The sequence below is a fragment of the Aquarana catesbeiana genome, linkage group LG13, assembly GCF_042186555.1.
Source record: "Aquarana catesbeiana isolate 2022-GZ linkage group LG13, ASM4218655v1, whole genome shotgun sequence".
Taxonomy (NCBI): domain Eukaryota; kingdom Metazoa; phylum Chordata; class Amphibia; order Anura; family Ranidae; genus Aquarana; species Aquarana catesbeiana.
Window position 1 is genome coordinate 51,350,492 of NC_133336.1, and position 27,585 is coordinate 51,378,076.

Genomic DNA, 27,585 nt, shown 5'->3' on the forward strand with positions numbered 1-27,585 from the left:
GTTGCCCCCCCCCATTTCCTGACCTGCCAGGCTGCATGCATGTATGCATCAGTTCATGTCCACCAGGGCAGTACCCAGGCCCCCAAATGCTTTTTATGGCCAATAACTTGCATATAACCCTTCAAAATGGGGACTTTTGATTTTTCAATTTTGGTTCCCACAGACTTTAATAGGGTTTGGGTCCAAAATTTTGCGATGTTCGAGAGTTCTGGCGCAAACCGAACCGAGGGGTGTTCGGCCCAACTCTACTCAGAAGGAGCCACTGTACTAACTATGTGATGTTAGCACAGCGATCTCCCCTGCTGTGCTATTGTGTTCTGACGGGCCCTCTGCCAGAACACCCGGGTTAGAGCTCTCAGCCATTGGCCATCGGTCATGCCCCATTGACCGGCTGTAGTACACGCGGGCCGATGCTGCCCGACATTCAGCCTGTGTGTACTAGGCTTTAAGCACCTGCCTGCATACCCCAACGATCCCCCATTGTGACAGCGGGTGGAGGATCCTCCCCCACGCCTGTACCTGCTGTCAAAAACCGGGGGAGTTGAGTCATTCATTCACAGTTTCCTATGAATGAATAGACTGCAAGTACCATCTGCCATTGCGACGGACGGCTTGTAGTTCTTAATGAACTATAAGGGTGCTGGTGAACGCTCTTGTAGTTCATTTATTCTTCCTGCAGTTCAGTAATGCTCTGCCCATACAGGAGGTACAGGCAGACATCTGACTGAGAGTCTTCAGGATTCTGGCCAGGGGCATTGCTAGTTCTGCAAAAGATCTGGGGCTAGAGCCCATAGCAGCCGTCACCAACCTTTTTTGCAAGCCCAGGGGGCGGGCACGCCGGTGGTAAGCAGTTGTTCGAGGGCAATGGCTGGTGTTGGTACTCAAATCATCATGGCACCATGGTTGATATGGTGTCAGGGTGTTCGAAGCGCATTGTTGCATTCAAACTTATAATGAAGTGGTTCAATTCACCATAATGCAGAATCAGTGGGAGCCCTGGGCATGTCACTTGCCACATCTCTTGCCATCAGATGTGGATTGTCACTTGCCACGTCACCTGCCACCATTTACAGATTGTCACTTGCCATGTCACCTGCCACCTGATGCGGATTTTCACTTGCCACGTCACCTGCCACCTGATGCGGATTTTCACTTGCCACGTCACCTGCCACCTGATGCGGATTTTCACTTGCCACGTCACCTGCCACCATTTTCAGATTGCCACGTCCCCTGCCACCATTTGCAGATTGTCACTTGCCACGTCATCTGCCACCTGATGCGGATTGTCACTTGCCACCGTTTGCAGATTGCCACGTCACCTGCCATCATTTGCAGAGTGTCACTTGCCACGTCACCTGCCACCTGATGTGGATTGTCACTTGCCAACTGATGTGGATTATCACTTGCCATGCCAGCCAATGCCACCAAATGTGTATTGTCACTGCATTGGTGGCAGGCTGGCAGCACTGGTCCATTTTGTGAGGGCAGAAGAGCGGTGATGTGGGGCGGGCAGTGAGAGATGGTGTCATTTTGCTGCTCCCCGCCGCACCTCCAACATTGAAGAGGCCCGCGCTGTGAGGACAGAAGAGCGCTGATGTGTGGCGGGCAGTGAGAGATGATGTCATCTCTCTGCTCCCCGCCGCACCTCGCTCCCACATTAAAGAGGCCCAGCTGTGAGGGCGGAAGAGCTGTGATGTGGAGCGAGCGGAGAGAGATGATGTCATCCCTGCTCGTCCGCCCGCTTCTCATCCGCCTCTCTCATGCAGCCCGCTCGCCCGCCGCAGCCCGCTGGTTAGGCAGGGACCCTGCGGCAAGAGACTTGGGGCTATAGCCCCAATAGCCACCCCCTAGCGACTCCACTGATCCTGGCATTGCAATGTGCAAGGCTGCAGTGTCCAAAAATAATGCACATTTTTTTAACCTGCAAAAACGCGCATTTATTATTATTATTTTTACAAAAAGTGAACTTATCCTTTAAATATACCTAAATCTTTGAAGGACCAAAATGTTTCTATAACAACTAGTCAGGAGTTACCTCTCACTGATCTAAGTACAGCAAACTGGCATCTGCTTGCTATTGGTTACTGCACTTTGCATGTTAGCACTGCCATATCAAATAAGCTAATTTCTGTACAACACTTATAAATATACTGTATCCTGAGTATTTTCTTGGCAGTGCTGCACTGTGACATTACAGAAGAAAGTGCAAAAGCAAATTTGTCTATTATTGATACAGTGCAGCATGACATCAAGCATGTTTCCCACCCCCACCCGCATGCAGTACAAAGAAAGAACAAACTAACCTTGGATTTTTTCTTTCTCATTCGATGAATCCTTGAAGCGAGCTGAACGATGGCAAGGGATTCTGGGTAATTTGCAGGAGAATCCGAGATGTGTGCAATCATGGTTGTTCGGCAGTTAATATTCCCCAGAGATTCCCTCAGGAGCATAGTTAATTTGCTGTCCCTATTTAACAAGGGAGAATGTGAATTAAAATTCTGCACTGGGCATTTGTTCCTGAGGAAAGAGACATTCCCTTTTTTTTTCTTATTCCAGCATTGTAAGGGCATGCCAACAAGCAAGTAAAAGGATTACATTAAAAATACCAGCTGTTTCCAGAGCTATAAATGACAGCTAGCTGTAATTTAACCTGGCCAGACTGTCATAAACTTCAATGCAACTTGGTTAATACCGCCCTTGGCTACTAAGGGATTAATTATTTCCATTTTTGACACCAGAATTTTCAAACAATTCAAGAAATGAAGCAGTTAGGCACTACTAATCATAATATCGAGGAAAAGTACGTCTGTTTGGCCTGTATTACTAATAAAAAAACAATATGTATTCCTGCAATGTGTGAGGCTATGTGGACATTTGGTGTGTTTGTACTGTATACTACTGTATACTAGACAGGCTTTATTAGCACTGGATTTCTGTTCTGAAACTGTCAGGTTTGTGGCACCACCCCCCTGAAAGCACGGATCTTTGTGGTCGAACAATGCATAACCTTTTTTTCATAAAAATTCCTTGCATATTTAATGGATAGGAACAATATCGCCACCCAGTTTGCCACTGATAAGAAGATCTGCTTTTTCCCTAAGCGGAAGTAAATCCATCCATAAACCGTTTTGTTTTTGGCACGTGCCGGAAATGTAACACTCCCATTGGTTGTGCTCTCAACCAAACTGTCAAACCATCCAATGGCTGGTGTCTAAACTGATCACATGTGCAGCATCGTGGCAATTGTAGATTAAACAGAGGCAAAGATGGCAGCTTCCTTGGCTGAAAATGATAGGAGGGTTTACTTACACTTTAAGCAATTTAGTTTGGTCACTTCCATCCCCCTGCTTGTGAATGGGCAGCAAAGGAGCAACAACAGACTACTTAACTATCTCTCTGCTCAGTGAGACTGATGTGAAGTCACTAGTTGCATTAAAATATAAATGCAAGAATTTATTATCTGCCTAAAATTCTGCTTCAACCTGTATGGATACCTTTAACGACTTCCTGCCCGCACTATAGCCGAAAGAAGGCTACAGCGCAGGCTTCAAGTGCCAGGAGGGCATCCATAGACATCCTCCCCGTGATCACGTGCCCCCGGCGGCACGCTCTGTGATCGCCAAGTCCTTCGGACCCGGCTGATCACAGAACAGGGCCATTCAATCAGCGTTAGGATAAAAAAAAAGAAAGCCGGTAACTGCCTTCTGTTACAGGGAAATTGGTCCCGATCTGTGCCCACCAGTGCTGCAAATCAGTGCCCACCAGTGCCGTAAACAGTGCTTGTCGGTGTCACCTATCAGTGCTGCCCATCAGTGCCACCTCATCAGTGCACCCTATCGGTGCCGCCTCATCAGCTCTCAAGGAGAAAAATTACCTGTTTTGAAAATTTTAAAACAAACTGAATTTTTGGTCTGTTTTTGTTTCTTTAGCAAAAAAATTAAAAACGCAGTGGTGATTAACCACTTCAGCCCCGGAAGATTTGGCTGCTTGATGACCAGGGCACTTTTTGCGATACGGCACTCCGTCGCTTTAACTGACAATTGTGCGGTTGTGCGATGTTGTACCCAAACAAAATTGACATCCTTTATTTCCCACAAATAGAGCTTTCTTTTGGTGGTATTTGATCACCTCTGCGGTTTTTATTTTTTTGTGCTATAAACAAAAAAAGAGCGATTATTTTGAAAAAAAAAAAACAATATTTTGTACTTTTTGCTATAATAAATATCCCCAATTTTTTTTTTAAAAAGCTAATTTTTTCCTCAGTTTAGGCCAATGTGTATTCTTCTACATATTTTTGGTAATAAAAATCGCAATAAGCGTATATTGATTGGTTTGCGCAAAAGTTATCGCGTCTACAAAATAGGAGATTTATGGCATTTTTATTATTATTATTTTTTTTTACTAGTAATGGCAGTGATCTGCGATTTTTATCATGACTGTGACAGTGTGGCGGACACATCGGACACTTTTGACACATTTTTGGGTCGATTTGACAATTATACAGCGATCAGTGCTATAAAAATGCACTGATTACTGTATAAATGTCACTGGCAGGGAAGGGGTTAACACTAGGGGGCGATCAAGGGGTTAACTGTGTTCCCTGACTGTGTGTTCTAATTGTAGGGGGAGGGGACTGACTATAGGAGATGACAGATCGTGGTTCCTAGCTATTAGGAACTCACGATCTGCATCTCCTCTCAGAACAGAACAGGAATTTTGCACACACACGTCCCTGTTCTGCTTCTCGTGCCTGCGATCGCTCGTGGCCGGCGGTCATCGGTCATGAGCATCGCCCCCCCCAAGTGCAGCATGCACATGCCTCGCTACGGCAGCTCGCGGGATCGCGCCGACTTTCCGCCAAGTGGTTAAATACCACCAAAAGAAAGCTCCATTTGTGTGGAAAAAAAAATGATAAAAATGCTGTTTGGGTACAGTGTTGCATGACTGCACAATTTTAATTCAAAGTGCAACAGCGCTGAAAGCTGAAAATTGGCCTGGGCAGGAAGGGGGTATATGTGCTCAGTGAGAAAGTGGTTAAAATGACTTGCAAGCACTATAAAAACAACATAGGAAGACATTTATCGGCATGCAGGAATAGAGTTATACATTTTTTATTTTTTTTTAAAAGGCACATGTACAAGCGTGACACACACACAAGCACAATGGTAGGATACAGAAAGCTAAAAACTATTGATGTGGTAAGGCTGACACAGCACTTGATATGCAATAGAAGCTTACCTATATGGGATGTGCTTGGCTCCATTCACTAGGGCCATTATGACGCTGCCCAGCGCATTGAGCGATAAACATAAACCGCCTCCACCATCACGGCTTTTACTCAACACTTTTTCACAGCTCCCAAGGTCAATAAGGTGCAAACGACTGCGTCCTCCTGACACTGACAGGAAAAAAAAGAAACAATATATGTAGCATCTATTTCTTCAAGTAGAACTATGGCATCTCTTTAAAAATTTGCTGCATACCTGCACTTAGTTTTTTCTTAGCCCCCCCTTGCAAAGTCCCACAAATACCTGTTGATCCTGCCAGTGAAGTCCAACTGAATGAACTAATGCAGCTCCCTGTGGTGGTGTGGCAACAATGCTGCACTGCTCAAGAATTCAGCTCATGTAGGCTGTGGCCGTTTGCACTACAGTGGGATGAAAACATGTTGCAGGGGACGTGGCTATCCACATTTTCACTGTTCATTCGCAAGCCTGTAGTTTATCAATCAGCGCCTGGCCAAACCTAGTCCTACCCACTACTTTCTGGATTGAAAGCACTGCCTCTGTTGCTGAACCCCTCCTACCGCGAGCTGCAGTGCGTGGAAGAGAAACAAATGAAGGAGGATTTGTCTCAGTCAGGGAAGATTTTTGTATACTTTTGGCTTGAGCATCACATAGTAAATGGATGTGGTACTTTTTGATGCTGTTTAGATCACAAAGGAGTCCTTGGTTATATTTTAGGGCAGGGATATGCAATTAGTGGACCTCCAGCTGTTGCAAAACTACAAGTCCCATCATGCCTCTGCCTCTGGGTGTCATGCTTGTGGCTGTCAGAGTCTTGCTATGCCTCATGGGACTTGTAGTTCTGTAACAGCTGGAGGTCCGCTAATTGCATATCCCTGTTTTAAGGCTTGCGCACACTTGCAGTGTGCACCGTAGCATAGTGTGTGCTCGCAACTTTATTGAAATGTCTCAAAATGACATTCAATTCAGTTCTATTGGGCGCACAATGTGATGCGGTGGAATGCGTTGCACCATGTTATGCTGAAAAAAGTACTGCAGGCCATACTTTTTTTTTGTGTACACCACCACAGAGTGATGGTGTGAACTGCCATGATAGGAAGCAAATACAAGAACAAATGGGGCACTGGATTCAGATTTTTTGTGGGCACAGTGGCTCAGAGTTGGCAGAACATCACCAAAACAGGCACCACCCCAAACACAAGGAAAGGACCCAGAGTTGAGAATTCACATACATACAGAGTGCCAAACACTTCCAAGAGTTCAAGGTCATTTTGTGATAAAATTGATTCATAGTAGTAAAAAAGTCAATGCATTTTGGGGGCCAAACACACTCCCCCCTTCATCAGGGCTTAGGAATTTTACCTGTGCCTAAATTGACTAAAGTAAATAGTCCTGATAAGGGGGGAATGTGTTTGGTCCCTGAGATGTGTTGGATTCATTTTACTAGACATCAATTTTATCAATAAATTACCTTGGACTCTTGGAAGTTTGTTTGGCACGCTTCACTGGATTGAATGTATGATAGGAAACAAGTCATTCTTCCATGTCTTTGAGTTGGGCAAGGCTGACCACTGCAACCAAACACATCTGCTATGAACAGGCCCTTCCAGTTAACTACTCACAGGCATTTTACTTTTTCTTCTGCAAGTACATAATGTAAAGGGACAGTCTGCAGAGTTGCTGAACGTTTCAGGTGATTCAGCTTATTGTTTACTTTTTATAACTGTCTTTTAAAAGCAGTTTTTATTAGCGTGATACCCAAACATAGCTGCTGCAAAGGTTTTTCAGCTTTTCTATATAGTGAAAAAGTTGGGACCAGACGTTGGTCCCATTGACCCAGTATTATTAGACGTATAGATCCTTAAAGGATAAGTTTACCTTCCTGAACATGTTACACCAATATTTAGGATGTAACCTGTTCAGCATCTGAGTGCTCTACCCCCTCCTTGTGACAGCGAGCTGGGGGATCTTCTTCCCGCACTCGCTGTCACAATTCAAAGAGAATGGGCAGAGTCCCTCATGGCCGTGTCATTGATTCACAGAACTATAAGTACCGGCAGCCTTTGTGGCTGTCAGCTTGTAGTCAATGAACTACTAGGGTGCTATTGAGCTCTCTAGGTAGTTCAGAGAGCTTCCTGTAATTTAGTAACTGCCTGCCCATATCGGAATGCTTTACAGACTCCTAACAAAGAAAAAAAAATAAATGCATATTTTTTACCTGTAAAAAAATGTACATTTATTTTTTGTAAGGGTCAACTTATTCTTTAAAGCAAGTCTAGAACCAGGTTTGCTTTTCATATTAAATGCATTTTTGCTCTTCCTCTTCAATGAGGCATTGGGTGCAAAAGGTAGAGGAAGTTTGTCAATTAGAAGAACTGTCTCTCATTGCTTTAGGCAACAGTAAATGTCACACCAAAATATGGGCCCAATGGCTTGAGTTCAAAACCATCCTTGTTATAAAAATATTATGTTTGGACTTTCTGTAGATCCCCCTACTAATGAACCCTAACTTATCAACTTTAAGATGTTGTACTTTTAATATCTCGTGAACATTGATCCATGATTTCCGAGTTTGGTTGGTGTTTCTCCCTTACTTTATTAAGCCACCTGACGCCAGGATTCTATCCCTCTTCCTTTCCCCCATTCTCATCTTTTTCCTTTCTCTTTCTATACTTTTCTTTTGAATTTCTCTATCTTACTTATTTTAATGATTGTTGTTAGAGTATTACCTATTATTAACCCAGACCCAGGCCACCACGCACTGTTATACCTTACTTCCATGAACTTGCCTCCCCTAATGATCTTTGGGTGATTCTTCTGTATTTATATTTGTTATAGACATTATGATGTTTACTAATCACTGGGGAAGAGAAGACTGAGGAAATGCTTCTTCCTGCCTGCAGCAGACTGATGACATCATTCCACCCCAACTAAACAAAGTCACAGAACTGGAGCCTAGAGGTGACTTTTTTTTTTTTTTTACAATAAAGGCTGAGCTTTTCTAAAATTCTGTTGCTGCTGAATGTATATTCTGACATTTATTCATGAAGACTTGTACAGATACTAAAAGGTCCACTTTAACTCTAAAAGAAGCAGTACAGCACTTCCCCTATAAAGTCAGAAACTTTACAAAGAGTTTGGGGACAATTTTTTTTCCAGTTCAGCTGGTGTGCGCAACTCACAAAAGTTTGTGCAATGCTTGAGAAATTTGGTTAAGCAGTTCATGTCATTTAACTATGCATATCCCTCCTTGCATTACACAACTTACAATGAATGTGTTTACTACAGCTAAGTGGTCTTCAGGCGGTATAGGCAACACATGCTTCTATTCTTGATTATCTCGGGAGGAAAATTAAACACTTGACCTTTCAATACTTCACAACCTTACCTAGCCCAGTCCGACCATTATTTAATCCTACATCCACTTCCTTCCATTTTGTATTCCCCCAGCACATATCAGCCTCAAGGAAACCACACTTCTCTATTCAACGGTAGGAAGCACCATTGTTTCCCATGAACCTGCTAAGAGCATCAAATTTTTATGTGCACCTGCAATACAACACTACATGCTGGAGAGATTATGTTTTCCAAGAGGCGAAGAAACAGAACTTTATTTGATTACATTTGGCTTCATTAAAGAAAAAAAAAAGTGGTGAAAAACTTGCCTAGACTACCCCAGTAGGTTCTCGCTTTCATGTTCCCAATCAAATATGGAAAGATGAAAGGGAGAGTCTGGGATTCATTTACCCTTAACTGATGTGGTAATATATGTAAGTTTCTCTGGTATCCGTTAATGCCTTTCCCTGGGGAGCTGGCATTTGCAAACCTTAGCGACTTGTTAAAAGAAAGCTGTAGTGAGAGAAATAGAAGGGCTTTCATTAGCAACCTCCATCTAAAAAATGCAATTAGCCTGGCTGTCTCTGGCTTTCTGGGACACTGATCCTTTAACAAGCATGCAGTTTACAAAGAATGACTTGTTCTAGGTCAGTGCCACAGCAAGTACCGACGGCTTCAAACCAACATGACAGCCAGGCAGCTGGCATTTTCATAAGAAAAGGTCAGCAATAGAAGCCTCCACATTTCTTTAACTACATGTTTCCTTTGAGACAACTTGTCTTGTAATGTATTAGAAAACGTGTAAAGAGTACTGTTTAAAGTAGAATAGCAACTGATCAGAATAAGCTTTAGTGGTCTGAGTACACTTTCTATTGATATGTTTCTAAATTCTGCAAGTCATTATTTTTCCAACTTCCAAATAACCACGGTTTTGGCAATAACACACTATACAGTATGTAAAATGCATAACAAAATCACACGTACTTCCTCCTTTGCCAGTCTTCTCCATCCTGTACTGGTATATGTGAAGAGTAAAAAGCATATGTGAATTCCTTCTATCTTCTACATCACAATCTGGCTTACTGGTACTTCTTGCCGCTAGGGCCGCATCGAGAAAGTGAGCGGCTTTCTCTGCTGTGGGGGCTCTCAACTCACTCTGGTTTTGAAGCTGCAAGCATGAAGAAAAAAAAACACTTAATTAGGATAAGGGTGTTCTTTCTTCCACAACCGGCCAAGTCTCCCAGGCAATCAAAAAAACAAATATGTACACCCAGGGACTAGGGATTCTGGCTTGTAGGCAAGCAAGAGTTTTCATGAGGTTCTTAATGGCCGAAAATAAAGATTCACAAACACAAGGCAGTTATTTGAGAGGAAAAAAAAAGGGAAAACTTCTAAATAAATAATCCGCAGAATTCCATTATACCTGAGTGCCGCATATTGGATCTTCTCGGAGATAGACTCCTGGGGATTGACCATCTTGAAGGCTACCGGTGGCTACTTCAGCTAGCAGATCTTTAAGGTTTTCGTCTTTGCCGCAGATTTCCACAGCAGATACTCGGACTGAGAAGCGGGTGCCGGTCTTTTCTCTCCTCTCATTGATTAGTTTGAAAAGCCAGGAGATTGCACAAGGGATAATGCCAAGGCTTTGTGTAGAGGCATCTTTACCAATCATGGTATAGGTCTTACCTAAAGGAGGAAGCACGGTTAGATTCTGATTGTCTTCGGGACAATGGGCTCATTTGTACAGATGATCAACCAGTGATTGCTTTGCAATTGTGCAGAAGCAGAAGAGAAAAAATAGACTGCTAATCCACACAAAGTATTATTTTAAATGACCACATATAACAAATCTATGGTTGTTTTCGAAGAATATCTTTTTTAGCCACATATCTGTGCATAGATATTGATTTTTGCCCCTGTGTCATAAGTACACATATAGAAATCTGAATTTCAGATCTTCCATAGATACCTCACTTTCTCTTTTTTAAGGATAGTCAAAAAATTGACTGTATGCCCCCGTTCCCTCAGGATATAATACTTTTTTTTTCCATTAAGGGGCTTCATAACAGAATACTTACCTTATACAAACTTCTTTTCTCTGCTTCTGCAATCTCCATGCATGTGGGCAGATCCTTGACATCCTCATGTACATTGCAGAACATACGGTGGTCACTGATGCTGCAACAAAACTGACAATTTTGGGCACGAGGAGTGGTGAAAAGAGTATTATATCCTGCATATACAAGGGGTAAAGGGCAGTCTGGGATTCTGCTCTCACTGAACCTAGTGAAGAGAAGCCTGGAGGTTGCCACTGCTGACTTCTTCTTTCTGAAAATGCTATTTGCCGAGCTGCTATACAATGTAAGTAGGGACTTCTGCCTTGTCCGTGTATGTTTGTCTCCTGATCTCCACACTTGCTCCTGGACAGTGGCTCAGGAATAGGGATGAGCTTCGAGTTCGAGTCGAACTCATGTTCGACTCGAACATTGGCTGTTCGCAAGTTCACCGAACAGCGAACAATTTGGGGTGTTCGCGGCAAATTCGAATGCCGCGGAACACCCTTTAAAAGTCTATGGGAGAAATCAAAAGTGCTAATTTTAAAGGCTAATATGCAAGTTATTGTCATAAAAAGTGTTTGGGGACCTGGGTCCTGCCCCAGGGGACATGGATCAATGCAAAAAAAAGTTTTAAAAACGGCCGTTTTTTCAGGAGCAGTGATTTTAATAATACTTAAAGTCAATCAATAAAAGTGTAATATCCCTTTAAATTTCGTACCTGGGGGGTGTCTATAGTGTGCCTGTAAAGGGGCGCATGTTTCCTGTGTTTAGAACAGTCTGACAGCAAAATGACATTTTGAAGGAAAAAACTCATTTAAAACTACCCGCGGCTATTGCATTGCCGACAATACACATAGAAGTTCATTGATAAAAACGGCATGGGAATTCCCCAAAGGGGAACCCTGAACCAAAATTAAAAAAAAAAAATGACGTGGGGGTCCCCCTAAATTCCATACCAGGCCCTTCAGGTCTGGTATGGATATTAAGGGGAACCCCGGCCAAAATTAAAAAAAAAAAATGACGTGGGGTTCCCCCTAAATTCCATACCAGACCCTTCAGGTCTGGTATGGATTTTAAGGGGAACTCCGCGCCAAAAAAAAAAAAAAAAAACGGCGTGGGGTCCCCCCAAAAATACATACCAGATCCTTATCCGAGCACGCAACCTGGCAGGCCGCAGGAAAAGAGGGGGGGACAAGAGTGCGGCCCCCCCTCCCTCCTGAACCGTACCAGGCCACATGCCCTCAACATTGGGAGGGTGCTTTGGGGTAGCCCCCCAAAACACCTTGTCCCCATGTTGATGAGGACAAGGGCCTCATCCCCACAACCCTGGCCGGTGGTTGTGGGGGTCTGCGGGCGGGGGGCTTATCGGAATCTGGAAGCCCCCTTTAACAAGGTGACCCCCAGATCCCGCCCCCCCCCTGTGTGAAATGGTAAGGGGGTACATAAGTACCCCTACCATTTCACGAAAAAAGTGTCAAAAATGTTAAAAATGACAAGAGACAGTTTTTGACAATTCCTTTATTTAAATGCTTCTTCTTTCTTCTATCTTCCTTCATCTTCTGGTTCTTCTGGCTCTTCTGGTTCTTCTGGTTCTTCCTCCGGCGTTCTCGTCCAGCATCTCCTCCGCGGCGTCTTCTGTCTTCTTCTCCTCGGGCCGCTCCGCACCCATGGCATGGGGGGGAGGCTCCCGCTCTTCTCTTCTTCTCTTCTTCTTTTCTTCTTTTCTTCTCTTCTTCTCTTCTTCTTCTTCATTTTCTTCTCCGGGCCGCTCCGCAATCCATGCTGGCATGGAGGGAGGCTCCCGCTGTGTGACGGCGCTCCTCGTCTGACAGTTCTTAAATAACGGGGGGGGGGGGGGGGCCACCCGGTGACCCCGCCCCCCTCTGACGCACGGTGACTTGACGGGACTTCCCTGTGGCATTCCCCGTGACGTCACAGGGAAGTCCCGTCAAGTCACCGTGCGTCAGAGGGGGGCGGGGTCACCGGGTGGCCCCGCCCCCCCGTTATTTAAGAACTGTCAGACGAGGAGCGCCGTCACACAGCGGGAGCCTCCCTCCATGCCAGCATGGATTGCGGAGCGGCCCGGAGAAGAAAATGAAGAAGAAGAGAAGAAGAGAAGAAGAGAAGAAAAGAAGAAAAAAAGAAAAGAAGAAGAGAAGAAGAGAAGAGCGGGAGCCTCCCCCCCATGCCATGGGTGCGGAGCGGCCCGAGGAGAAGAAGACAGAAGACGCCGCGGAGGAGATGCTGGACGAGAACGCCGGAGGAAGAACCAGAAGAACCAGAAGAGCCAGAAGAACCAGAAGATGAAGGAAGATAGAAAAAAGAAGAAGCATTTAAATAAAGGAATTGTCAAAAACTGTCTCTTGTCATTTTTAACATTTTTGACACTTTTTTCGTGAAATGGTAGGGGTACTTATGTACCCCCTTACCATTTCACACAGGGGGGGGGCCGGGATCTGGGGGTCACCTTGTTAAAGGGGGCTTCCAGATTCCGATAAGCCCCCCGCCCGCAGACCCCCACAACCACCGGCCAGGGTTGTGGGGATGAGGCCCTTGTCCTCATCAACATGGGGACAAGGTGTTTTGGGGGGCTACCCCAAAGCACCCTCCCAATGTTGAGGGCATGTGGCCTGGTACGGTTCAGGAGGGAGGGGGGGCCGCACTCTCGTCCCCCCCTCTTTTCCTGCGGCCTGCCAGGTTGCGTGCTCGGATAAGGGTCTGGTATGGATTTTTGGGGGGACCCCACGCCGTTTTTTTTTTTTTTTTTGGCGCGGGGTTCCCCTTAAAATCCATACCAGACCTGAAGGGTCTGGTATGGAATTTAGGGGGAACCCCACGTCATTTTTTTTTTTAAATTTTGGCCGGGGTTCCCCTTAATATCCATACCAGACCTGAAGGGCCTGGTATGGAATTTAGGGGGACCCCCACGTCATTTTTTTTTTTTAATTTTGGTTCGGGGTTCCCCTTTGGGGAATTCCCATGCCGTTTTTATCAATGAACTTCTATGTGTATTGTCGGCAATGCAATAGCCGCGGGTAGTTTTAAATGAGTTTTTTCCTTCAAAATGTCATTTTGCTGTCAGACTGTTCTAAACACAGGAAACATGCGCCCCTTTACAGGCACACTATAGACACCCCCCAGGTACGAAATTTAAAGGGATATTACACTTTTATTGTTTGACTTTAAGCATTATTAAAATCACTGCTCCTGAAAAAACGGCCGTTTTTAAAACTTTTTTTTGCATTGATCCATGTCCCCTGGGGCAGGACCCAGGTCCCCAAACACTTTTTATGACAATAACTTGCATATAAGCCTTGAAAATTAGCACTTTTGATTATTCATGTTCGTGTCCCATAGACTTTAACGGTGTTCGCATGTTCGAACGAACTTTTTTCCTGTTCGCATGTTCTGGTGCGAACCGAACAGGGGGGTGTTCGGCTCATCCCTACTCAGGAAGTACTGAAATAAGTTGATTAGCATAACGAGCAGGATTCAGACAGGAAATCTTTTTCTGTTCCTGCATCCACTATATTTTAGCATGTCAGATGTTGTAGCAGAAAGGGCACAAATACTGTTTATGAGACTGGCAGTATCATGAGGATCCCTAAAAATAATATCCTGATTTTATTTATTTTTTACCAGACTGGAAAAACCCTTTTAAAGTACATTTGTCGCCTCCTCAGATCGCTGCAACTAACTGTACAAATGAGGGGTCCCTGGTAGTAAAGGATCAGGAAGTTATTGGTACCAATTACCACCAGTGGTGCCTGCGCTACATTCAATAGTAGATGTAAGCCATTACTGAATGACATTAAGTTTGCTGAAGCTCTGTGCATCATATAACTATTAAAAGTGCTGCCAAATACCTGCAGCCTTGTGCAACCACTTCTTATAAGCACCATGGCTGCTTGGCATGTCTCTGGATGGGTTTCCTGATGGTAACAACAGTGGGCCATGCCAAGTGAATCAGTTTACATATTCTCTCAGAATATTTGATGAGGGTGTAGGAGAGGACATGATTTGTTTTTTAAATTGCATTTCAAGTGCTCAAAAAAATCCAGCATTGATTTTTCCAATAACTATTTCTGCAAAAGCTGTGTTCACAGACCAGAAACACATTAATCATTGTCTTACTTTTGTTCTCATGTCACAACAGAGCAAAAGCTAAAGTGCTTTACTATAAAGAAGTAGATGCTTTGCAGCTTTCAAAAACCATTTATTCTGGACAATGATCACAGAACAACTTTCTACAGTCCTCACAGACCATTCTAAAATTTACCAAAATTTGCTCCCCCTAGATTGATAATCATTACGACTTTGATACGTCTGCTTATCTATCTAAATGCAAACCTAGCTTCCTAACTACAGATTGCTTTCCTCTAATGCCGCGTACACACAATCGGAATTTCCGTCAGAAAAAACTTGGATGGTTTTTCCGGCGGAATTCCGCTCAAGCTTGCCTTGCATACACACGGTCACACAAAAGTCCTCTGAACTTTCGACCGTCAAGAACGTGGTGATGTACAACACTACGACGAGCTGAGAAAATGAAGTTCGATGCTTCCGAGCATGCGTCAAATTGTTTCCGAGCACGTGTGATTTTTTGCACGTCCGAAAGGATAGGAACTTTTCCCGACCGAAAAATAGAGAACATGCTCTCAATCTTTTGCTGGCTGGAAAAGACCGATGGAGCATACACACGGTCTCATTTTCTGACAAAAAGCTCTCATCTGAGTTTTGCTGGTGGCATTTCCGATCGTGTGTACGCGGCATAATGCCCATTTGTAATACTCTAGACCTCATACTCTCCTACCTTGTCCCCCTTTGCCATATACTCCTACTACTTCCCTGATACATCTTCCCATCTCACCTTTCAAACCGTTCTTTAATGCTCTTTGTTTCTATCTGTTCTCCTCCCTTGCTACACAACTGCGAATTTATAATTTTTGTTCTATATGGAAAATGATTATCCTCCCACTACATGCAGCAATGTGCAATACACAAAATCATCTATACACACTACCTATGTATCTCTAGTCATTTATAACATTATAGCTAATGTTTCATAGTCTAGTGTGAAATTTACATTGAATGTTCACAGGTATCCTTGCAGTTCTCTATTTGCTGTCTTATACTAACTGATTGAAATGTATCACACTTTGTTTCAGAAAAATGTTAGAATACAAATATTGAAATGGAAAAAAGTAGATGCCTAGAATTTTTTTTTTTTTTTTTTTTTTACAATGATCAGACTTGCAAGGTTGGGTGTCTGCTTTTTGTGTAGTTACAGTTTGGTTCAAAGCTCTGCAGGAATTAACTGAAGCAAGTTTTGCAACTAATTAAAAGCTATAATCTATTTGCATTCTGTGTGTTTGCTGAACCAATAAATGACAGCGTGTAATTAACAGACTGACATAGTAATTAACTGTAACAGATCTGGGAGCTTACCAAGCTTGACATGACCAAAGCAAAATATGCATCCATCTGCACCGTTCACAACAGACTGAATGACTTCCGCCACGGTCCCAGAGCAAACTTCTGCCTATAAAGAGAAGATGGGGGAAAATGGCTACTTCTGATTTCTGATTATGCTGCACAAATACGGTCGGGTATCTATTGGACCACAGCTCCCAAATGTCCCTGATTTCGAGGGACTGTCCCTGATTTGGAGCAATGTCCTTCTGTCCCTCATTCCTCCTCATTTATCCCTCATTTTGGTCTGATTTATATAGATGTATATAAAATGCACCTATTATCTATCAAAACGTGTTTCCCAGAACTAAACCTTTCATCTGATTTCTAAATTGCTGCATGTGTAAATTCCAAAAGCCAATATAAAGTGATAGTAGTGGTAAAAAAGCACTTGTGGGTTTAACCAATCCTGTTTTGTTTTTTTTTGTACAATTCTCCTTTAAGGGGGAGTGACAGGGGGTGTGTCCTATGGTTGCATACTTTTGCTGATAGGTGTCCCTCATTCCCATCTCAAAGAGTTGGGAGGTATGTATTGGACTGTTAGCACAAAGAGACCCACCTTGGGCTATTCAGAAAAGGGGAGACATGATTGAGCTCCAGAATTGGTACCAGCTCATGGTAGCAAACTATCAATGTACAGCTTGGCATTTAGAATAGCTGTGAGATAGTGTGCACTCTTCTACACTATGCATGATGAAAACGAATGCCTTGTACACATAGGCAACTGGTGGATCACTTTTTAGAGCCAATTGACCGGTGGCTCTGAGAGGATATGCTACCTCCTCGTTGCCTGTTTTTTTTTTTTTTTTTTCCTTTTTTGGGGGGGGGGATCCTGCCCACCCACACCACAACCATATGCATTAGACCAGTAGTTCTCAACTCCTGTCCTCAGGGCCCACTAACAGGCCAGGTTTGCAAGATAACTGAAACACATCACAGGTGATACCATTTTCTGCTCAGTGATTGCAGTATTCTAGTCTGCATCTCCCCAAGGTAATTCCTAAAATCTGGCCTGTTAGTGGGTCCTGAGGACAGGAGTCGAGAGCCACTTCATTTAACACTGTACCATCACAGCTGCAGCACGATCCTATTCACTTGAATGCAGTGTATTTGATTGCGGTATTGCCTACCAAAAGTGAAGCTCTGTATATAATGTGCTGCTGCATAACAATGTGTACAGTCTTCTTCACCACGTTAACTTGTAGGTGGGAGATCATCCCATGTGTTTTTACTGCCCCCTCTGCTGTCCGTGTTAACAAGGTTTTAATCTACTGAGTTAGGCCTCTTTCACACTGCTTTTACAGGAGTTTGAGCTTTTGTATTTGGTATATTCTTGTGTACCCCTGTCACATCACATTCTGCTACCCGCTGGAGTGCGCATGCGCGACGCCGCCATATGCGTTCCAACTCTGTTGTAAAACCACTTTGCCAGAGGGCCGCTCGCCACACTTCAGGCACGGCCTCGCTTCGCTCGGCATAATTATAATCTGACTCTATGTCCACTTGGATGGTGGGGCTTGAACCTGGACTCAGGGGTGTGGCCACAAAATTCTGTGCAAGCGCAGATCGCCACAGTGTTGGAACACATATGGTGGCGTCGCTCATGCGCAGTCCAGCGAGTAGCCAAATGTGATGTGTCGCCATATGTGACGCTACACCCCCACTCTGTTTTGCTCTCAAAAACAACATAGTTCAGCCTCTAGCACCGCCATGTTGCAGTTTGGTTTGTGTTTCACCCTTGCTGTACAAGGAGGCTTCAGATAAAAAAAAAAAAAAAGTGTTTTTCACCACACAAGAAATGTTCTTTGTAACACACCAAGTTGGAAAAAACTGTATTGGATGTACATTGGTAAATAAATCACTGCTGCAGCAAGGGAGGCCAGCTTAAGCCTTTCACCTCTGCAGTAGTAAATCACAGCTTCTGGACTGCTTGTTCCCACTGCACAAAGCAATTATCCCAGAAAACAGGTCCATGATACCTTTTGCTCGATCTTAGGTTTAGTGTCAAGGTAAGAGGCACCAATAATCAGACATCAAAATAAAACCGTCTGCATGTTGCACAAGTGTTTCTTACCCAAAAGCACTGTGCCTCTTAATTTGGCAATCGAACCTATGATCAGGTAGATAGTATTGTGGACCGGTTTTCTTCAATAATTACATTGAATTCTACTTCTGAGTGTTCTAAGTGAGATGATATTGGCTGTGGATCTTACTGAGTAAGCAAATTGCCATGCTATCCTACAAGCTGTGTCTCTGGAAGTATGTCTTTAGCATAACTGACATTTAAGACTGAAGAAAAACAGTTTGATAAGGAACTTACTATAGCAATCAATGAGAAATGGTGAGAAAGGCGCATATAAGAGTTTGGTGTGGTAAAAGTGTGGATAATGCAAAAATGTGCCCAATTTTTGAAATTTGGCTGAAATGATGCAGCAAATATCCCAACACATTCCATATATGCAGCATTAACTGATTTTCTGGAGTAATGGTACAATGCTTAGTGATGAGTTTTTTTGTTTTTTTATACATCTTGTTTTTTCAGTAAGATTACCAATTTCCCCATTGAAGAAATGTTGTCAAATTACACTTAAAGTGTTACTAAACCCAGGACTGTTACTAAATCCAGGCTAAATACCTTTTCTCATCAGTAGTATATAGCAGTCTTGAGACTTTTATGTGTGTCTGTTTAAAGTTTGTAGGAGGGGTTTTCATACTGCACTGGCTGTCCTATCAGAATGAAGGACCCCCGACCCTCTGTCTGGACAGTACTATTTGGCCCTGTGCTGATCACATGCACTCTCCCAAGAAAAAAAAGAAACTCCCTAGAAATACACATCAAACTGAGCATGTGCAGGCTGACTCCACTAACTCTGTCTTATCTGGACATGTTTAGGGGACAGTGCAAAAAGGGGAGGATCTGTGCATACAGGATCAAACAGCCTTTTTACACAATTGCAAGGGATTACCCCCTTAGGTTCCATAGTGAGTATAACAAGCATGCTTTACTACATGTACAGAATGATTTTACTGTTGTGGGTTTAGTAACACTTTAAGCCTGGTACACACTATGCACGAAAAAAAACAGTCAGCTCCGGTGGGAGCCACTGTACTTATGATCCGATGTTAGTACAGCAATCGCCCCCTCGCTGAGCTTTTGTGTTCTGACAGGGGGACGCGAGCCCTGCCCCCCACCAGAACACTCAAATCGGCGCTCTCAGCCATTGGCTGAGAGCGCTGATCGGGAGCCGGTCGCTTTCTAGTATGCTTCCAAACGGCCGGCTTCTGTCAGATTGGCTGCCATACTCACGGGTTGAATGTCGGCCGTTTTTATTGAACTGTATTGATTGTGTAGAGGCTTTAGGCGAAATTTGCTTAAAAAAAAATAAAATAACATTGCTTGTTTTTCTGTCAAAGCCATGTGATCACCAAATCAATACTGACATGGTAATCACATGGCTTTGTGAATGAAGCCACATCAGAGACAGCTGCCATTGTATTTCCTTAAAAGTGCGTTCAATTCCATCTGCCCCTAGAAATCAATATGTTTGGTAAAATGTGTTGTACAAATTTTGAAAACTCCATTCTGCTCATTTCCAGCGATGAGTGGACCTACCTGTGAAGCATCTTGAGGAAACACTGAATCAAAGGCAAACATCTTTGGGACGGCAACCACAGCTCTTCTGTGGCCTGTCATGGTGGGGCCACATGTAGGCGGGTCATATAGAGTGATCTGTTTCTTTCGCGGGTCAACTTTTAAAAAAGACATGGATTCTGATGTGTCATGGATCCCTTGTGATGGACAGATTCTCACCATTACTTTTACCTGTAAAAAATATCAATTGTTATTAAACATTCATTCATTATAAAAATATATAAACAAGAGAGTGATTTATATAAGCAAGCATGTGATTTCTATTGCGGGACTGGAAATGGCCTTTAATTGTTATGTCACAAAAAGCTGTGCTCCTGCCTACAGGCCACAAAACTGGATTATCTAGCTGAAGGTAAATTAAGTAGATATTTCCACATTGAGAACTTGTTAATGTCTCCTATGGCTTGTTTTCATCTCTTTGTCTTAGTCATTAAAGGAGGTGGCTGCAATTGCTTCCTTTTTCAGGCTTGTTTCCCTTATTTTCACCTACTGTTCCTGCCAGAAACACACTTCTTGCCCTAGGGTGACAACCCTCAATCATTGTACTGTATTTATGGAGGAGCAACATTGTCACCCTGTAGGCAGGGCCAGTTGATTGTTACCCCGAGATAGAGTAAAGGCACAAAGAAACCAAGGAAGTTGGCGCAATTATTTGATAAAGTAAAAGTAACAATTGACACATGGAAGATGGCGGCAAGTAGCTCACTTACAGTTCCAAACACTGTGGCAACAAAGTCTCAGTATTACAGGCAATCCGGGTGTAACAGTTCTTAGCAGTACTTTAACACATAGTAAAGATAAAAGTTCCACCTGCACTTAGGGTAACACAATTCAACTTAAAACAGCAGCTGACATTAACTGTTGGTGACAATTAACATGAATAAGAAGTAAAAATGTAGCACTTTCTAATTACAGAGGGGTCCTTCAAAAAATGTCCATATATATCCAAGGCATACAGGGCACTTTCAGTGTATGTAAATGTTTGTTATATAACGGGTGAAAAGAACCTCCAACACCACAGCACACTGGGCCTTTTACCCTTAGACCACCAAATTATAAGCGGTCTAATAATGCTCAATCGTCCTTCAGACATGATATGGCCTCCAATAGACTTCACAGAAATTAGGACTCAATCTTGATCTTCCTTCTAGGATCGTCCCTCACAAGGTCAGATCATCATGCATGTGCATCAAAAGGAGAACAAAGACTACCAAAGGGCATGTGACACTCATGAGAAAAAAAAAAACGCTTGTTATGCTGAATTTTCCGCAGCTCAGTAGCCTATGGAATGGTCTCTCCTCTCAGAGCGGTTCCTCATTACAACAATTTCAGGATTCAGGTATTATTCATGAAAATGATTCAAAATACCACTTCCGATAGTGTAAATCTGTAGAGAGGTAGGTCACTTCCACCCTTGTTTGTTACTTCATATTTCTTCTTCTCTTCACTCCAGGCATTAAGCTCTTCATTCTTCATCTGAAGTCACCGCTGTCCCTGAAGTTTGATTTTATACCTCAGGACGGATCCGATAATGATGGCTGATACAGAGACAATTGGCTTACAACTTTGTACAGTATTGTCTTTGAGGATGCAGGTGGTGGCTATGACTGTTCACCTGTCCCACCATGAAATGTACATTGATTGAGAAAGAAAGGAATAGTGTCCAAAAATCTTACTCAGGATCTCTCTGATGTCCTATCAAGACCTATGCCTCTCAGATACGTAACACGGGTACACTCATCCATGTGGATGCAAAAACACCACTAATGGACGGTCCCCTTATTCAACATATCCACAAAAATCCTTCTCTAGTAAAAAATCAATGTCTTGGCAGGCATATTTTTGGACCTCACCCCAGCAAAAAAGGGAATTGAGGAGGAAAAGATTTCAATTCATGTGACCCCTAAGAAAAAAGGAATGGAAAACTATGTGCTTCCAAAAGGACCTTAAACCTTACAGGTTTCGCTCCTTTATTAGAGCTTCACCACAGGTGAAAATAATAAAGTGGGGAGCAAGAAGAACTCAGATCAAACTAAACCACCCAGTCACATGATGAAGAAAAAAAAACTTTAACAGTCTTTGTATTTGAGAGGACGCCTTGGTAGGCTCCATTACCGAAACTGCATTTGATGAAGGGGTGGCTAATAGGCAGAACAGCTGTGCAGGTGCCTGTAGTAACCAGATCGGAATCCCAACAGTCTAAGGTTCCCATATGGCGGAGCCAGGCATAGTATCCCTGCACTATCCCTCCTCAACCGTAACCTCTCTGTACCGCTAAGTGCAATGTCCCTAGCTAGCTGGAATCCTGTCCCTAAACTATCCACATCGCAAATGCGCACCAACTGCAGTGGGGCAGTGCTTTTTTTTTTTTAGCACTGCCTTCACTAAAGATGGTTGTAGAGGCCATTCAGTGCAGCAGCGTCTAATTGGACAACTGCTCCCCTGATGACACCTACAGAGGCCTCAGAAGAACAAAAAGCTCCTCTCAACCTCTGTTCCTCCTACTCAGCGGCTGCTAGAACAGCACTACCTACAAAGGGAAAGCTGAACTGCACCTGCCTACAACCCTTGGACAGAAAGTTTGTTAGGATTACAGAACACCCTCTTATAACATAGGGAAGGTGTTCTGTAGTCCTAACACTTCTTGATGACACTGTGGGGGTTATTTACTAAAACTTCATGGTGCAAAATGTTGTGCAGCTCTGCATGGAAACCATTCAACTTCCAGGTTGTATTGTGAAAGCTTAACTGAACAAGGTGAAGTTAAAAGCTGATTGGCTAGCATGCACAACTGCACCAGATTCTGGGTGCACCAGTTTTAGTAAATCTACCCCTGTGTGAGCTATCACGGCAGTGCAGGGCTATTAAACCTGCACTGTATGTGATGAGGTTAGCGTACAGCCAGGGTCCAATGGATCTCAGAGAGGCAGCAGTGCTGGACTGGTCACAAAGATGGAGGGAGCCTGCTGGAACCAGGAATAAGGTAAGTATAACACCTTATCAATAGACTAAACAAATTGTTAACCCTTGCAGGGGAGGGGGGCCCTACTGTAAGGGTAGATTTTTTTCTAATTCCTGGGAATCCGCTTTAAGAGACCAAAGGGAGCAAATAAGAGGTTTTTTTTTTTTTTTTTTTTAGGGTTTACATGTACATTAATAGAACCTTATAATACATGGTGCACATAGCAGTTCAGTGCTGTAAATTTAGCAGCCAATCAGAAGCCAGCTTTCATAAACCCTCCAATTCAAACTGCAGTACGCTGATTTTTTTTTTTTTTTACTACTTAGAATGGATATCTGCTTATTGCAGTATGTTAATAAACCTATAAAAAAAGTCTATTAAAAGGGTCTACAGAAAGAGGAGTATTTGGGTCATCTCTGTTAGAAGCTTCACCTCTTGAGCCAGCCATAAAAATAGATTTTAATACATACTACGGTTTTAACAGGCCTTATTTTACCATATTCATCATTACAGAAATTGGAATCCGTTAGGTCAGACCCCCTCCCACCTACTATCTCATCTTCTTTGAGTAGCCCAAGGCTAAAGTGCTGAATTCTATAGGTTATAAAAAAAAAAAAGAAGAAAAACCTGAATAGACTTTATAATCTGGGAGGGAGGAGAACTCACATTCGTACACTACATGCGGTCAAAAAAACGAACGTACAAGAACTCTCAAGTGTGTATTAGGAAAGCAGATTCAACCATCGGAGGCTGATTTTCATCTGCTGGGGAATAATTTTCTATAGCACTCACACTTAAGTAGCCAGTTACTTCCTCGCTGTACTGGCATGGGGCTAAGGGAGCTGTAACAACTGAAATCAAAAGAAAAAACAGAAAGTTGGAAAAAAAAAAATAATAATGAATTAGCTGTCAGGTTTTTATTTATTCATGTATTTATTTAAAGCAGTGTTTCTCAACTCCAGTCCTCAAGGCGCACCAACAGGTCATGTTTTCAGGATTTCCCTCAGATGAAATGGCTGTGGTAATTACTAAGGCAAAGAAACTGATCAAATCACCTGTGCAAAATAGTGGAAATCCTGAAAACATGACCTGTTGGTGCGCCTTGAGGACTGGAGTTGAGAAACACTGATTTAAAGAATACGTTTCTAGTGAATAAATAAGGAATTCTAAAGTACACTGTATGTCTGGGCATTTATTATAATTCAGCAATACATTAACATTTCCCAATGCTTTAGAAACGCTACAAGTACATAGAAATATAGTTGATCCTGACAGAAATTCAGCACACTTTAAACTTCCTGTTTGAGCTGAAACCCTGCCTCTGCTGCACAAGGTGGCCATCAATAGGTTGAAATTTATGTGGTTCACCAGGATTGGCTGAATTTTGATCCCAGTGTGGCCACTGCTGCTCAACAGAAGTCGATCTATTGATCTATCTATTGAGCGATCTATTGAACTTCTGTTGAAGAACCTGCTGGAAAAAAGCCATTTGATCAGCGGAAACAACGCTGATCTGTGTATTCTGACAATGAGGGGTGCGGGGGGGGGGGGGGGGGTCTCCCTGCTGCCAGAATACAATAGCACAGCAAGGAGGATTCCTCCATCCACTAATTTGTGGATAGGAGAATTGGTTCTGTTTTTTTTTGCTCAGCCAAAAAGCTAAGCCATGTATAGCAAGCTTAAAGTATATATAAACCCTTACCTTATAAAACATCACATTCAGTTTAGGAGAGCAAGGCAAAGTGTTTGCGTAAACATATAAAAAACATTATAGCTTTTTTTCCCCTTTGTTAAAAAAAATCATATTCCCTCTCTTCTCATCTGCTGAAGAGCTGGGGGAGGAGAAACAGCAGCACACTGGTCTTCTCAATGAATGGCTGTGTGGGGGGAGGGGGAGTGTCAGGGCAAGTCTGATCACTGGTGAAGAGCAGGCTGAGTTCTCAGCACAGCTAGAGAAGTGAGAACTCTGTGCTCTCATTCCTAGTGTAGTCAGTTTTTAAAAGAAAAGCAGAGGGACTGTCAGGAACACCGGGGATTTTGCACAAAGGAAGCAACACAAATACATGGTACAGCAGGCACATATCAGTAATATGAAATGTTGGGTTTTATAATATATTATAGCTATCTATGTTATATTTTATAGCATATTTTATTATATATATATTTACACACACACACACAGTTGTGCTCATAAGTTTACATACACTGGCAGAATTTATGATTTCTTGGCCATTTTTCAGAGAATACAAAAAAACCAAAAACGTTTCTTTCACTCATGGTTAGTGTTTGGCTGAAGCCATTTACTATCAATCGACTGTGCTTACTCTTTTTAAATCATAATCACAACAGAAACTACCCAAATGACCCTGATCAAAAGTTTACATACCCTGGTGATTTTGGCCTGATAACATGCACACAAGTTGACACAAAAATGGGTTTGAATGGCTATTAAAAGGTAACCATCCTCACCTGTGATCTTTTTTCTTTGTAATTAGTGTGTGTGTATAAAAGGTCAATGCGTTGCTGGACTCCTGACAGACCCTTGCATCTTTCATCCAGTGCTGCACTGAGGTTTCTGGATTCTGAGTCATGGGGAAAGCAAAAGAATTGTCAAAGGATCTGCGGGAAAAGGTAGTTGAACTGTATAAAACAGGAAAAGGGATATAAAAAGATATCCAAGGAATTGAGAATGCCAATAAGCAGTGTTCAAACGCTAATCAAGAAGTGGAAAATGAGGGGCTCTGTTGAAACCAAACCACGGTCAGATAGACCAACTAATATTTCAGCCACAACTGCCAGGAAAATTTTCGAGATGCAAAGCAAAACCCACAAATAACTTCAGGTGAAATACAGGACTCTCTGAAAACATGTAATGTGGCGGTTTCATGATGCACAATAAGGAGGCACTTGAAGAAAGATGGGCTGCATGGTCGAGTCGCCAGAAGAAAGCCATTACTACGCAAATGCCACAAAGTATCCCGCTTACAATACACCAAACAGCACAGAGACAAGCCTCAAACCTTCTAGCACAAAGTCATTTGGAGTGATGAGACCAAAACTGAGCTTTTTGGCCACATTCATAAACTCTTAATTTGGAGAGGAGTCAACAAGGCCTATGATGAAAGGTACACCATTCCTACTGTGAAACAAGGAGTTGGATCGCTGATGTTTTAGGGATGTGTGAGCTACAAAAGGCACAGGAAATTTGGTCAAAATTGATGGCAAGATGAATGCAGTATGTTATCAAAAAATACTGGAGGAACATTTGCATTCATCAGCCAGGAAGCTGCTCATGGGACGTACTTGGACATTCCAACATGACAATTATCCAAAACACAAGGCCAAGTCGACCTGTCATTGGCTACAGCAGAATAAAGTGAAGGTTCTGGAGTGGCCATCTCAGTCTCCTGACCTCAATATCATTGAGCCACTCTGGGGAGATCTCAAACGTGTAGTTCATGCAAGACAGCCCACAAATTTACAGGAACTGGAGGCTTTTTGCCAAGAGGAATGGGCAGCTTTACCATCTGAGAAGATAAAGAGCCTCACCCACAAATACCACAAAAGACTTCAAGCTGTCATTGATGTTAAAGGGGGCAATACACTGGGGTATGTAAATGCGGCATGTAAACTTCTGATCAGGGTCTTTGGGTAGTTTCTGTTGAGATTATGATTTAAAAAGAGTAAACACAGTTGATTGATAATAAATGGCTTCAGCCAAACACTAACCATGAGTGAAAGAAAAGTTTTTGTGTTATCATTCATATTCTTTGGACATTTTCACTTAGGGGTGTACTCACTTTTGTTGCCAGCGGTTTAGACATTAATAGCGGTGTGTTGAGTTATTTTGAGGGGACAGCAAATGTACTTGTTATACAATCTGTACACTCACTACTTTACATCATTATTATTATTATACAGGATTTATTGTACACACGCTACTGCACATGCGCGATCGCTGTCTGGCCATTCTTTTACATGGGAAACTGATCCAATTGGACTTTGATATGCTTGCAAGCCTGAATTCTACTATTTTATGTAAGTGCACTACTTTTTAATAAATCAGATGCTGTTACAGTATCACACTATGTGGAGTTTTTTTCTTCCATATATATTCCGGCATTGAGGTTCTTGGTCTTTTGATATCACTTCCCAACTTACTGTGAGCCTTCCAGTATACACTATCTACGGTCCCCAGAGAGGACATCCGGGCCTTCTTTCAGTGGATCATAGATCCGACCAAACGCTGTGTGACCTCCCTGAGTAAGGGGGGGGGTCACTGGCTTTCTGGTAAGCCTCCATTTTTAGTCTTTGGTGATGGGTGTCACACTGCCAGGTGTTTGATCATCATTTTCAACACATTTTTCTCTTATGGGATTTCCTTATTGGAATTCAGCTCTATATGAACTTTTGTTTGCACAGAACTGCACTTTATTTACATGCAATATAACACTGCCCCATGTGTTTCAGACTTATCTCTAGTCTCTTTACCTTTTTGTTGATTACGTATAATTAATTGCACTGATTGCACTTTAATCATATATTTTGAGAATTATGGTTTCTTTGAATTTTTTCATCATCACGCATATTGTGTTACTGCACTGATTGCACTTTATTTGTTTAGCGCTTCAGTTTAATTATATATTGTTACTGTGCCTGATATCTAGGTTATAGTATACAGCTGCTCTTTGTTTTGGTTCCTAGCGCAGATATATTTTCACAATTGTTTTATATATATATAGATATATATATCTATATAGATATCTATATAGATATAGATATCTATATAGATATATATATATAGATATATATATATCTATATATATATATCTATATATATATATACACATACAGTTATAG

General features: G+C 42.6%; 1 protein-coding gene across 3 annotated transcripts in view; it reads right to left on the reverse strand.

Moving 5' to 3' along the window:
• Positions 1-27,585, reverse strand: part of KIF26A (kinesin family member 26A) — a 224,270-nt gene that overhangs the window by 19,688 nt on the left and 176,997 nt on the right. For all 3 annotated transcript variants that reach the window (XM_073609728.1, XM_073609726.1, XM_073609727.1), the window contains exons 6-11: positions 19,725-19,934; positions 16,088-16,181; positions 10,006-10,268; positions 9,567-9,750; positions 5,239-5,398; positions 2,304-2,466 (exon numbers count right to left, since the gene is read on the reverse strand). In XM_073609728.1, the coding sequence (XP_073465829.1) occupies positions 2,304-2,466; positions 5,239-5,398; positions 9,567-9,750; positions 10,006-10,268; positions 16,088-16,181; positions 19,725-19,934 (1,074 nt within the window). The remainder of the gene's footprint in view (positions 1-2,303; positions 2,467-5,238; positions 5,399-9,566; positions 9,751-10,005; positions 10,269-16,087; positions 16,182-19,724; positions 19,935-27,585) is intronic.